This window comes from Globicephala melas, chromosome 7 (assembly GCF_963455315.2).
Source record: "Globicephala melas chromosome 7, mGloMel1.2, whole genome shotgun sequence".
In the NCBI taxonomy this organism is placed as follows: Eukaryota; Metazoa; Chordata; class Mammalia; order Artiodactyla; family Delphinidae; genus Globicephala; species Globicephala melas.
The window spans coordinates 43846758-43861697 of NC_083320.1; the positions used below are offsets into that span (position 1 = coordinate 43846758).

At 37.0% G+C, this 14940-nt stretch overlaps 1 protein-coding gene across 1 annotated transcript in view; it reads left to right on the forward strand.

Moving 5' to 3' along the window:
• HIBCH (3-hydroxyisobutyryl-CoA hydrolase) overlaps positions 1–14940 on the forward strand; it is an 87836-nt gene that overhangs the window by 36781 nt on the left and 36115 nt on the right. The window contains exon 7 of the mRNA XM_030847749.3: positions 13234–13312. Within this exon, the coding sequence (XP_030703609.1) occupies positions 13234–13312 (79 nt within the window). The remainder of the gene's footprint in view (positions 1–13233; positions 13313–14940) is intronic.

Below are 14940 nucleotides of genomic sequence, written 5' to 3' on the forward strand. Positions count from 1 at the left end.
AAAAAAAAAGAAAAGAAAAAGGTTGATCAGTCAGAGACTAAAGGAAGGTACTGCAGTGCAGTTGCCCTGGGAACTAAAACTAAAAGGACTATACTGACAGGCAAAGTTGTGTTGTGGAGAAAGCAATAAAATATATTAAGAGAGGAAGAATAATCAAATAAAAAGGATATGGGGAATTCCCTGGCGGTTACAGTGGTTAGGACTTGGTGCTTTCACTGCCAGGGTCCAGGTTAGATCCCTGGTCAGGGAACTAAGATCCCGTGGCGTGGCCAAAAAATAAGATATGAAAAAGAGCCTCCTTTAAGACTGAAGATTAATAACACGGCAGGATCTGTGAAAGGAAGAATAGAGAAGAAATTTCCCTTGGATTTCTAAGTGTTCAGAATATGTACTTATGTGCATTCATTTTCAGTTGTGTTCACTGTCGGCATTTCTCCAAGCCTGGATGGAGATCTTTTTCTTGATAGAGAAAGGGAGGTGCCTCCCTTTCCCCCATGGGATTCTCTCTACTTAGATTTCCTTCTGCTTTATTAGGGGAGAGTAAGGGTTGCTTTTAGTTGCAGAATTTCTCATAATAGATTTTTAGGGTTATTTAGTTTCTCAGTGAGCCTTTTTCACAGGTAAGCATTGGGTTTTATTTTTCAATACACAGTGGATTACCCTTTAACAAATGTTCCTATGCTGTTTAACTGCATCTCATCTCTTGTCTGTCTTACTAGATAGAGCCCTTTATTCTCTCCTTGCCTCTACTCTTTTAACCCTGGCTTTTAGCCCAAACATATCTAAGTAGAGAATCGGAAAGTGCTTCCATTTACTAACCAGGAACTTGGCTTTACTGCCTGCCCCTGCCCCACCTCCATCCCCATTTTAAGGTATTGATTTCTGGGAAGTAGAACGTTTACTTTCCAGGAGTGTGGGTATTCTGGGCAACTTTCACAGACTTGCAGATTCTCAGATCTACAGGGAGTTCTTTTCCATTTCCTTGGCCATTTCCTGTGGGCATATTGGTCAGGTTTTTGGTTCATTTCCTTTTTAAATGTGAAAGCACCCTAGGTTCTTGGTCAAGTGACAGGCACCTTTCCTCTGTGCCATTCTCATCCTGCCTCCATTTTATCCCCACTATGTTGGGTTGGATGATTTGTGGTCTAGAGGGCTCTGTGTCTTATTGAGGAGGCATCAGATTATTTCACAGAGAAGAAAGGGGCAGAGGAGCTCCTTTTGCCCATAAAATGAGCTCATTCTCTTAAGGATATATGGAGGTAGGAGATTTGAGACTAACTAGACGTTCATTATGATTTTAGCAATAATATGAGGTTGTTATCAGCTATTTCACCCAACCAGCAAAAAGTACTGGATGTCTGCTATGTACTACATACTGGTTAGGCTCTAGGGATAGAATAGTGAGCAAGATAGATATATTTTCTTTCCTTATGGACCTTACTGTCTTGTGAGGCAGGTACAGAGTTGCTGGGAATACATAAGAGTACCGGCCTCAACTGTGTGGGTATGTCTGAGTACTTTAGTGATGGAGATGGTGTAGGGAAAGCACCCTGGAGGAAGTTTTATTTAAGCTGAGACTTAAAGAGGAATCAGCCAGGGACAAACAAGGTGGGATAGTGGAGGAATGCGCTATGGTTGGTACAAGCGTGTTAAGGGGTTGATGCAGTGTAGAAGAATAGTGTGTGAGTGAGAAGATAATAGTATATGTGAAGATGAGAGAATTCATGTTTGGGAAAGTTAAGTGTGCCTAGATTTGGGAGTATGAAGGAGATAGCGGTTCAGTTCTGAGGTTAGAGAGGTAAGCAAGAAGCCAGATCAGTCCTCTTAGACATAAGTTGTTTATCCTGAGATCAAGAGGGAGAGCCTTTTTTTTTTTTTTTTTTTTTGCGGTACGCGGGCCTCTCACTGTTGTGGCCTCTCCTGTTGCGGAGCACAGGCTCCGGACGTGCAGGCTCAGCGGCCATGGCTCACGGGCCTAGCCTCTCCGCGGCATGTGGGATCTTCCCGGACCGGGGCACGAACCCGTGTCCCCTGCATTGGCAGGTGGACTCCCAACCACTGCGCCACCAGGGAAGCCCAGGGAGAGCCATTTTAAAGTGCTTTTAGCCAGGAAAATGGCTTGAATGGTGCATTTTAGACAGAGAACTCCCTTGTGGGAGGAACAGGTTGTAGGGAGGTTAGGATTGGTTGTAAAGAGATTATTCAGGAAGCTCTTGCAGGGTTCCAGGTGGGAGATTATGGTGATTTTGAACTAGCATGGAGATTATGAAGGGGGGCGGAAATTAGATAGATTTAACGGAGTTACTTAGGAGGAGACTTGGTGGGATTTGATGATGTATTGGATGTGAGAGAGAAAGGGGAGAAGGAGGCAAGGATGACTTCCAGGTTTCTATACTGGGCAGTGGGATGAATGGTGGACTGTTTACTTAAGATTCGGGAGAAAGTGTGGCTGGGGAGTGGGTTGGGAAGAGTGAAGGGAGATGAGTTTAATTTGTTAGGTGTGAAATACCTGTGGCCTTATCCACGTGGGAGTGTTTTGTCTGAACAAAAGTGTTTTGTCGGTTATGCACATCTGGAACTCAGGGTGCTGCTTGGGCAGGAAGTATAACTTTAGGACTTACAGAGGCACAGTATGCTCCAAAGTGTGTGCTTCTGCAACATGAATTAGCTCATAAGTGATTGGTAAATGGGAAAATGATGTTAAGATAATGCAAAAATTATATTGATTCATATACAGTTTTTTTTCTAGGCAAGGGGAGATAGGATAGTGGCAGTAGATATATAATCATCTAGACAGGAAAAGAGTGCTTAATTACCTCAGTTGCTGTACTGTGAATAGGCATTCTCTTGTCTGTATTTTAAGAAAATTAAAAAAAAAAAACCCACACAAACAAATGCCTGTTTCTGGGTGGACCTCCACCGTAAGGTGAACCCTCAGCTCTTGGCACTTGGTGTTTAATGGCGGTCCCACTGGCTTATAGCTGCACTTACACTGCTTTGTCTCAGCATGTGCCAGTTCTGCTCTGATTAAAGTATTGCCATTCTTTCCACTTTATTGTTGTGCATTTTAAATATCTGCACTGGCATTCTCTGTTCATATTGAGCTGGTGCTCCTAATCAAGTCCCTGGCCTGCGACCATTTATTCTTTCTGTTAGCACTCAGAATACAAAGTTGCATAGGTTTTGAGCGGACTGCCGAAACTCTATTTTTCTTATAAGCTCTGTGCAGTTTTGTAGAGCCTGAGGATTTTTTTCAGTAACTCATCATGTTATAGCAGAGAAACTTGTATTGAAAATTGGTCAGTAGAAAAGATAATGCAAGGAAATGTGACAGAAATAGAGTGACAACCAAAGTAAGTCCAGAATGGAATACACAAAAATGTTTATTGGCCAGAGGCAGAACAAGGAACCTATAAAAGACATTGAAAAAGGGGGGCCCAGAGGGGCAAACCAGAAGAGTGGACTTGTCATGGGAACCTTCAAGTTGGCTTTTGTGCCCCAGAAATCTTTGAGAGTTTCTTTGCTTTGTGGCAAAGAACCATATTCCAGGTTTGTTTTGTACATTTTATTCAACAGACCTAAAATAGGGTGTTTTTCCAAGGCAGCCCTGGTTACTTTTAGTAGGAAATGATGGTTAGCAATAATAACCTGGGCACTAGTTAAGTTGGTAATTGTTTATAGGCCTTTTTGAAGAGAACTAAGAATATGTGTTTTATTTTTAAGAGAAAATAGGTCCTAGATCCTGAATTCAGTACTTCCTATTCAAATTTAGATTCTTACTTCTTTGATATTTGTAACTTTCTTCTCATGTATGTTGAAAATCTTTATTTAAAAAAAATAATATTAAGATTGTGACAAATTTGCTTTGTCCTAATGTGTATAATAGTTTCAGAATAACAATAAATGTTATTATGAAGAATAGTCACTTGAAATACTGTCTTTGCCCTATACCAAAATTTTTTAGTAACTTAGCTTTTTCATACTTTTCCAGAGTATTCAACTTGGTTCTCATGAAATAACTCTTTATTTATGACTGACGTTTGGTAAACTCTGAACTCAACAGATCAGAGAAGTATCAGGTATATCAAAAAGTAGCCAGAAGGCTTCCCTGGTGGCACAGTGGTTGAGAATCCACCTGCCAATGCAGGGGACACGGGTTTGAGCCCTGGTCCGGGAAGATCCCACATGCCATGCAATGTGACTAAGCCCGTGTGCCACAACTACTGAGCCTGTGCTCTAGAGCCCATGCTCCGTAACAAGAGAAGCCACTGCAATGAGAAACCCGTGGGCACCGCAACGAAGAGTAGCCCCTGCTTGCCCAAAGACCCAATGCAGCCAAAAATAAAATAAATAAATTTATATATAAAAAAAGTAGCCAGAGAGTAGCTTTCAGGATGCTAGTTAATACAGATATTAGTTTTACAGAGTTAAGGGAAATTGTTGGTAAATCTGAGGTCAATTAAGAGTACTCCTGTTATAATAGTTCTTCTTGTTTGAATATATGATATAAGGCAGTGGTTTCTTAGAGCTTCTCTTTTTAAACATCTATTAAATATGATTGGGATTGACATACACACTAATCTGTATAAAATAGGTAACTAATAAGAACCTGCTGTATAAAAATAAAATTCAAAAAAATAAATATAATAGACATTTAAAATATAATATGTGGTATGTTATAATATATTGGGGGAATGTGCTTATTTAGGCAAAAACCTTGAGCAGGAATCCAGGAGGTACGTAAGAGTTATTTCTAATTTATGTTTTGTTTTTTTAATTAATTAATTAATTTATGGCTGCGTTCGGGCTGTGTTGGGTCTTTATTGCTGCGCGGGCTACTCTCGTTGTGGTGCACTGGCTTCTTATTGCGGTGGCTTCTTTGTTGCAGAGCACGGGCTCTAGGCACGTGGGCTCAGTAGTTGCAGTGTGTGGGCTTCAGTAGTTGTGCCTTGCGGGCTCTAGAGCGCAGGCTCAGTAGTTGTGGCGCACGGGCTTCGTTGCTCCACAGCCTGTGGGATTTTCCTGGACCAGGGCTCGAACCCGTGTCCCCTGCATTGGCAGGCGGATTCTTAACCACTGCGCCACCAGGGAAGCCCTCTAATTTATGTTTTAATGTATGATGTACCAGAATTATATTTCTGCTCACTGGCTTTTTTAAAAATTGAGGTATAATTGACATATAATGTTTTAGGTGACAACATAATGATTTGATGTATGTATATGTTGTGAAACCATAAGTTAACACTCATCACTACACATATTTGAAAACAATTTTTTTCATATAACTTTTAAGATTTACTCTCAGCAGTTTTCAAATATCTCTCTGATATTTCTGTTTAAAGTAAAACTGTACCTCCAAGGATGGTAGACTGTTAATTCATAAATAAATTAAATATTTCTACCGCAATTATTTGTTTCTGCTGAATATAATTTTTGTCCAAAAATAACATGAATTATATGAATCCAAAGCAGGATAATGTAAATGCTCTCTGTAGTCTATCAGAATACATTAATAGGGCTTCCCTGGTGGTGCAGTGGTTGAGAGTCGGCCTGCTGATGCAGGGGACACGGGTTCGTGCCCCGGTCTGGGAAGATCCCACATGCCGCGGAACAGCTAGGCCTGTGAGCCATGGCTGCTGAGCCTGCGTGTCCGGAGCCTGTGCTCCGCAACGGGAGAGGCCATGACAGTGAGAGGCCCGCGTACCGAAAATACAAAAAACATTAATATTATGTAATCGGTATGTTAATACTATTAATATGCAATATTAGTCTGTTAATATTAATGTGAGAAGCATAATAAAAATAACTGTTTTTACTGGGTAGGCTGCTAATCTAAGGCATGTGGTCCCAGAGATACATTATGAAACTTATTTTATGATTATGATATTAACTTTTATACCATAGTGACATAATGTGTGATGAAAATCTATTTGAATTTCTAACAGAAATATATACCTAATTTCAAAGAACCATTTATAATCTTGAATGATGGTGAGAGAAGACTCTCATGTACTCACTGATACTGAGATGCAGTGTTCATTCTGGACAGGAGCTTACTCATTCTCTCTGATTAGAATTTAAATTCGTGACTCTTTGTGTGAGCATTTGTCACATCACCCCATTGTATGCCTTTCTGAGTTTGTTTTCTTTACTGTGGTTGTTGGCGCTGGTTACTCTGGAACATTTATTTTTATTTTCATTTGGCTCAAAAAGACTATTGTGAAACAATTTCAATTAGTAATATAGTACAGAGAACTCCAGTGTATCCTTCATCCACATTCCCTATTATTTCCGCATTTGTTTTATTTTCTCTTCTTCTCTCCCACATGTGTCTATGGATAATTTTTTTCTGAACCATTTGAAAGTTGAAGACATGATAATTCTTTATTGCTAAATTTTTCAGTGTGTATTACTTAAGAATAAGACACCAAAATCAGGGAATTTAACACTGATGTATTATTATCTGGAACATTTCTTTTTCAGGCACCAAATTAAATTGTTCTACATGTGTTTTTGTTTTTGTGTTGGGGGATTAATCTTGCCATTAGTATAAATCATGGAGTAATGGACTATATATTAAATTAACTTTAAAAATCTGTATAATTATCAATTTTTTAAAATGTGCTTTTTGTCTAGAATAGTAATATTATCTGGAAATATAGAAGTGATACTCATTTCTAGTTACTGATAAGCATATTTGCATTTTGAAGGATTTAATTGTGCTTTTTAAGTAATTATAATGAGATCTTCTTTAAAAGCTTTAAAGCTATACCAGCCTTTTTCCTTTGTTGAACAGTGAAAACTCATCTGGCTCTAGTCTCTTAATTAAAAAAAAAAAGTCTTAGATTGCCTGAGTTTTGCATTTAAGAATGCCAAACTTTAAACAAGTAGGATACGAGTTTGACTGCATTCATATGTTCAGTTACTTATGCTTATCCATATTAATATTCTCTGTACTAGATTATAAATATGGGTCAGATTCATTTTACTTTATCTTCACAGTATCAGTATAGTACTGCAATGAAGATTGTTTAATAATAATCCAAGTAAAAAACAATGTCGGAATGCTTGAGACACCATAACTATAAGGCACAGAAGGATTAAATGTAAGATAATAGAAAAAGTGTTTACCAACGCTAAAATAACTGATGCAGCTATTTTAATATCAAATAAGGTACTATGGCAAAAGCTTTTACTTGATATAGGACATTTCATAGTTATAATAAACAGGTATGACAAATCAAAATTTGTATGTCCTGTGAATCTTTCTGTTGTGTATTTTTTCTCTTAGGCTTTAGTCATGTGGTCTTATGTCAGATTATTTCTAATTGAGCGCTGGTTATTTCTAATTGAGTTATTTCTACTTGAGTATTATTTGAGCCCTGATATGGCGTAATCTTCCTACCATCGTTTCTAGTAGGAACCTAGGCTAAGGGCACTAGCAATCCCAGATCATCTCAATCCCGTCAGGAATGGGAGTATTTGAAGCTGAGCATTTGAATCCAGGCCACCCTAACTTCTAATGTGTAACATTTTGGGGCCCAGTTCAGCAAGCCCTCAATTTCGGTTCTTATTCTCTTAGCAGATAGGGCTTAGTTCAGTCTGTTGAAAGCTATTCAGCTTTTCACCTTCTTAAGTTCAGTGTAGTCAGATCCTGAAAGTAATTTTATTGACTCTAATCAGCTATAGAAAGATATTTTATAAATGCTTGTCTAAAACTCTCAATTTATAGCTATATGAAGCTGAACAGAATTGCTTAATGAGTTTCATAATGTACAGTATTACACTGAGAAACAATGGGAACAAACCTCTGCCTCTGTGAAATAACTCTACTGGTGTGATATTTTCAAACATTTAAAAATGTTTAATCTTGCAAAAAAGTAGAAAGCCCTTAAAGGGGAAATAGACAAAACCACAATCCTAGGAGAAGATTTGAACATACTTCTTTCAATGACAGATGAAGCAGAGACATAAACAGTATATGTACATATATACACATACATTTTACATGCATGCACATGGTTTGAACATGGTCCAATAAACAATCCAATTAACATGGACTCAGTAACTGTAGATTTCATGTTCAATTCATGTATGCATGGAACATTTACCAAAATTGGCCATAGAGTTAGTCTCAGCATATTCCAAAGGATTAATCTTACAGACTGTTCTCTGGCCTCAGTGGAATTAAGCTAGTAATCAATAATAGACAGAAAATCCTGAATGTTTGGAACATGTTTCTGCTACACTTTGAGGGTATGGAAGGATTACTTAAATTACACTAAATGGATTACACTAAATGTACCATAAACAAACGTAACCGATTCGATTGTGCTAAAATTAAGAAGCTCTGTTCATTCCAAGACATCATTAAGAGAGTGAAAAGGCGAGCCACAGACTGGAAAATAGGTATTTGGAATACAGTCCCTTGTTCTCAGCAGGGGATTGGTTCCAGGACCCCCATCCGATGCTAAAACCCAAGGATGCTCAAGTCCATTGTATAAAATAGCATAGTATTTGCATGTAACATACACACATCCTCCCATATATTTTAAATCATCCCTAGATTACTTACAATACCTAACACAGTGTAAATGCTATGTAAGTAGTTGTAGACGGTGTAAATGCTATGTAAATAGGTGTTGGTATGCAGCAAATTCCAGTTTTGTTTTTTGGAACTTTTTGTTGGAATTTTTTAGAAAATAGTTTTGGTCTGTGGTTAGTTGAATCTGCAGATGAGGAGCCATGAATATGGAGGGCTGACTATACATATATTTGACAAGAAATCACATGAAGGATGTAGAAAGAATTTCTACCTATCAATAAGAAAGTCCAATGGAAAAATGAGCAATAGATTAGACATTTCATAAAGAGAATATGCAGATGACCAAAACATGACAAAGCACTCAATTGCATTAATCAGCAAGAAAAGGAGAACTGAAACCACAATGAAATACTAACATATACTCACTAGAATGGCTAAAATATTTTCTATGTGAGTCTGTTTCTGTTTTGTAAATAAATTTATTCGTATTATTTTTTTAGATTTCATATGTAAGTGATGTATGATATTTGTCTTTCTCTGTCTCACTTCACTTAGAATGATAATCTCTAGGTCCATCCGTGTTTCTGCAAATGGCATTTCATTCTTTTTTATGGCTGGGTAGTATTCTATTGTATATATATACCACATCTTTATCCATTCATCTGTTGAGGGACATTTAGGTTGCTACCATGTCTTGGCTATTGTAAATAATGCTGCTTTGAACATTGGGGTGTATGTACCTTTTTGAATTAGAGTTTTTGTCTTTTCCGGATATATGCCCAGAAGTGGAATTGCTGGATCATATGGTAACTCTATTTTTAGTTTTTTAAGGAACCTCCATCTGTCCTCTGTAGTGTTTGAACCAATTTACATTCCCACCAACAGTGTATAAGGGTTCCATTTTCTCCACACCCTCTCCAGCATTTATTATTCGTAGACTTTTTCATGATGGCCATTCTGACTGGTGTGAGGTGATACCTCATGGTAGTTTTGATTTGCATTTCTCTAATAATTAGTGATGTTGAGCATATTTTCATGTGCCTGTTGGCCATCTGTATAGAATGGCTAAAATGTGAAAGACAATTTCAAGCATTGGTGAAGATATGGAATACAAACTCATATTGCTACTGGAGTAGAAATTGGTATGACTGCTTTGGAAAATTGTTTGATCTCGTCTTTTAAATTTGATTGAATTAATACTCTGACCCAACAGTTTTACAACCCAACCAAAATGTATGTACTTATGCCCCAAAAGACATGTGTAAGAATGGTCATTGAATCGTTATTTGCAGTAGCCCCAAACTGAAAAACCTAACTAGCTATTCACAGTAGAATGAAAATAGTTTATTCATACAAAGGAATGCTGTACAATGAAAGAAATTATTGCTACACACATGAATAAATCTTGCAAACATAACATTGACTGAAGTCAAATAAATAATACTCTATGGCTCTATTTATATCAAGATCAAAACCTGAAAAAGTTAATCTCATTTTGTTAGAAGTCAAGATAGTAGTTACCTGAAGGATGGGGAGGGAGTAGTGGCTGACAGGGTGCATAAAAGAATTTCTGATAATTTTTATCTGGGTTTTGGTTACAAGGATGTGTTCATTTTGGGATAATTCACTGGACCTGTGTGCTAGCTGTTTGTACTATTTGTGTACTTTCGATTGTATATTATATGTCAATTAAGAGGAAAAAAAAAGCCGGTGTGGCTGACAAGAGTGAAAGTGAGGAAAGTGGAGAATGGTAGACCATAAGATCAGGGAGATAGAAAGGGACCAGATCACGTAGGGCCTTATCAGCCAGGATGAGGAATTTCAGTAATATTTTAATGGGATGGGGAGTCACTGGAGAGTTTTGGGCAGGAGAATGACATGAACTGATTTACATTTAATAAGTTTACTTGGCTGTTGTGCAGAGGATGGATTGTGGCAAAAACAGAAGCAAGAGAGACTAACCCAGGCACGAGATGATAGTGACTTCACCTAGGGTTGCAACAGTGGCGATGAAGTGGCTCAATCCAAGATATATTTTGAAGTTAGTGCTATCAAGACTGATTCATAGGGCTTCCCTGGTGGCGCAGTGGTTGAGAGTCCGCCTGCCGATGCAGGAGACACGGGTTCGTGCCCCGGTCCAGGAAGATCCCACATGCCGCGGAGCGGCTGGGCCCGTGAGCCATGGCCGCTGAGCCTGCGCGTCCGGAGCTTGTGCTCCGCAACGGGAGAGGCCACAACAGTGAGTGGCCCGCGTACCGCAAAAAAAAAAAAAAAAAAAGGAAAAAAAGGTTCGTAGATTAGATTGTAAGATCAGAAAGAAAGGATGATGCTGAAATTTTTGGCCTGAGCAGCTAGGTGAATGATGGTGCTATTTGCTGAGATGGAAAAGACTGAGGGAGCAGCATGTTCAAAGAGAAATCAAGAGGTTTACTTGTGATGCATGAACATTGAGATACATATTAGATGTTTAGGTGGAGATGTTAAGTAAACAGCTAGATATAAAATTCTAGAGAAATCAGGGGTGGGAAAACAATTTGTCGTTAATGTTACAGTGCTTAAAATCTTGGGGCTCTTGGAAGAGATCACCTGGGGAATGAATAGAAAGAACAGAGTACAGGTGAAGTGGAGTAGAGGGATGATATCTGATCATTGGGGCAGATCAACATTTTGATGTCAGGGAGAAGAGAAAGAACAACTAATGAGTTAGAAGGAAAACCAGGAGAGTGTAGTGTCTCAAAGCCAAGTCAGGTGTTTCCTGAAGTAGAGAGTGAGCCACTGTCAAATGCTACAGAGATTTATAATTATGTGATAAATGAAATTTGACTGCTGGGTTGGGTAGGATGCAGGGAGAGTATTTGAGGAGAGTTAGGAATTGGAATAAATTTTACATTTGGGGAATGAATCTGTATAACCGGTTGTTAATATAATAAAACTTGAAGACTGAAGCCTTTTTAGTCTAGCAAAGGAGTATCTGCTAAGATTAATGGTTAATAGTATGTAATGGTAAATTTTGGAAATTTCAAGGGGGATTTAATATAAGCAACCTATAATGGATTCTTTTATATAAGATACAAAAATTAGATATGAATCTGCCATGAGAGTGCTACACCCCTTTCAACGTGGATCAGTATTTATGTCCTTAGTATCTCCAAGTCAGGTGGCTTGAATTTTCCCAGTCTTCATTTCATCTTAATTGAAAGGCATTTTAAATTGGCTCCTGATGGTACTGGTGTCAATGACCTCTTATTTGGAAAGCTTTTCATTAATAACTTCTTACTAAAATTTTGAAGTCTTTGACTTTGTTCATTATTTTATCAGCCATGGCTGAAACAAAATAACTGAATCAATGAATATGGGATCTATAGCTTCTACATGAAAGAGTACAGGGCTTATAAATTTCTTTCTTTCTTGAATTTAGGGGGTAGGGAGGGCCCTCTGTAGAGAATTTGGGCTGTTAGTGGTTCTTTTGCAAAGGAGTGAGGGTTCCAGAAGATAGAATGGGAATGACTATCAGGGAGAGCAGTGTTAGGAAAAAGCACACAGCAGTATTGGGATGAATTTATTAGAGGCCAAAGGCCTAAGACAGCTATTGTGTGATGCTGAATCATGACAGAATCTGGGTCTGGTTCTAACTGAAAATGTGGTGAAGAGACATTTTTAATTGAAAAGAACAGGCACTCACCCAAACAGATCCAGAAAAGAGAAGGGAGCAGTTAAGAGACAAGTGCAGGGAACAAATGGGAATCCAAAGACAAAAACGCAACCTAGCTTGTCTTCCTGAAAATTGAACTGCAAGTGTGGGCTTAAGGCAAGTTTGAGTAGTGCATTTGCCTGTTTTTCTCTCTCCAGCTATTCCTGTTTGCTTTGTTCTCTGTGTTGTACAGGCTACATGCACTAAACAATCTAATAGAAGTTCTGAATAATGTGAAAAACATAACATAGGAAATGTATGTCACAATGTGAGCACAGACAAACTTGGATACTTTGTAAACACATGTATACCTCTTATTTTATTCAAATATATCTGTTGATTCAGAGATGACTGTTAAGTTTGTCATTTTCAGTGACATTCAACAAGTCAGAAACAGACTTTCAGCCAAATCTTTTTATTTTGTAACTTGTGTTTAGTAATGGATTTTTAAGAGTTAAATAGTTACTAAGTGTTGTATCTGAGAAAAATGATGTTGCTAATTTTATTTGATGAACTATGTGAATAAATAAAATGTGTTAATATCCTATTTAAGGCTACTGAAATTTGCTAGAATAGCTTGGTTATGCTTTTTTGATGATTGGTTCCACTAAGAATACTCAGTGGTTCTGGGAAGAGTCAGTATTCTATAATGCTGCATCTAGTTTGAAATAAGAGGTAATTGGGGAAGAGGACCTGAAGCATAACACAGGATACTAATCAAAAACATTTTAGCTAAAACAAATCTGTTCCAGATATCAGGGATACCCATGTACTTTTCACCCAGAAAGTTCTTCTGAAATTGTGTGGTTTAGGGTTTCCCTCCCGTCTATCTCCTGAAATTCCTTTAAAGAAATTCTTTATGAAGAATTATATATAATATATATTATGTATATCTTTGTATATGATATAATTTACTTGCTTTATAATGTTTGTGAATGTGAGGTTTTTTTTTTAATGCCCGCAGTATTTTTAAAACAATTTTTTGCCTTTTCCCTAGGGAGTTGGTCTCTCAGTTCATGGGCTATTCCGAGTGGCTACTGAAAAGTCTCTTTTTGCAATGCCAGAAACAGCAATAGGTAAAAAAAAAACAAAAAAAAAAAACCCAAATTTTTCATAATTACTTTTACAATTATCGCCTTTTGATACATTTCAGATTACAGTTATTGAAGGAATTGATGGAATCTTGTATGAAAGAACTTTTAAAAATAAATTATAATAGGAAGATACCTAAAAGTTTATATTAGCTCATACTTGTATCTGAAAACACAAAGGCAAGCATATTTAAACTGGAGACACTAGCGCACTGTAGTCGATTTTATTTATTTATTCTTATTGAAGTATAGTTGATTTACAATGTTGTGTTAATTTCTGCTGTACATGTCTTTAATTTTAGATGAAAGATTATTAGAGGAAATATCTTGCATTCAGATCTGTGCTCCATTTTGAGTTAACTTTTGTGTGTGGTGAGAGGTATGGATCAAAGGTATAGATCAAAGTTTATTATTTTGCATAGGGAGATAAAATCATTCCCACATCATTTTTTGGGAAAAGCTACTATTTCTCCACTGATTGCCTTTGCACCTTTGTATGTGCTGATCTTGGTGCCAACACCACACTGTCTTGATTACTGTTGCTTTATAGTAAGTCTTGATCAAGTAATGATAATCCGCTAATTTTGTTCTTTGTTTTTCTTTCAAGTTGTTTTGGCTCTATAGATCCTTTGTATTTCTATGTGAATTTTAGAGTGATTTTGTAAGTTTCAACAAAAAGGCCTGTTAGAATTTTTATTTGGATTGTCTAGGATCTATCAATTTAGGGAGAATTGATATCTTAACAATGTTGAGTCTTCAGACCTGTGAGCAAGGTATATCTTTCCATTTATTTAGGTCTTCTTTAATTTCCCTAAGCCATGTTTTGTAGTTTTCAGTTTCTTATACATCTTTTGTCAGATTTTTCCTTAAGTATTTCATATTTTTCAATGATATTATAAATGATATTTTTAAAATCTAGTTCTGATGTTAGTTATCAATATATAGAAATATAATTGAGTTTTGAACTTTGTATCCTGCAAACTTGATAAACTAACTTATTCTAGTAGATTTTTTGTAGATTGAATTGGATTTTCTAAATAGATAATTATGTTGTTTACAAATAAAGTACATTTTACTTTTTTCTTTCCCATCTGGATACTTTTTATTTTTATTTTTTCTTGCCTTATTCCACTGGGTAGAACCTCCAATACAATGTTGAACAAATACGTTGAGAGTGGGCCTTCTTGCCTTGTTTGGGATCTTAGGGGGAAAACATTCAGTCCTTCACCAATTAAGTATGATATTAGGTATAAGTTTTCATAGGTGCCCCTTATCAGGATGAGGAACTTTCCTTCTGTTCCTAGATTTCTGAGGGGTTTTATTAGGAATGGACTTTGGATTTTGTAATTTTTTTCAGCATGTGTTGAGATGATCATTGGTTTTTCTTTTTTAGTTTGTTAAGTGAGGATTACTTTGATTGGTTTTTTAACATTAAAGTAACCCTGCTTTGCTGGAATAAATCTCACTCTTGTATGATGTGTCCTACTTTTTATATGGTGTTGGGTTTGATACACAAAAATTTTATTTGGAATTTTTGCATCTATGTTCATGAGGGATATTGGTCTGTAGTTTTCTGGTAACATCATTTTGATTGCTTCATTTTGGTATCTGTG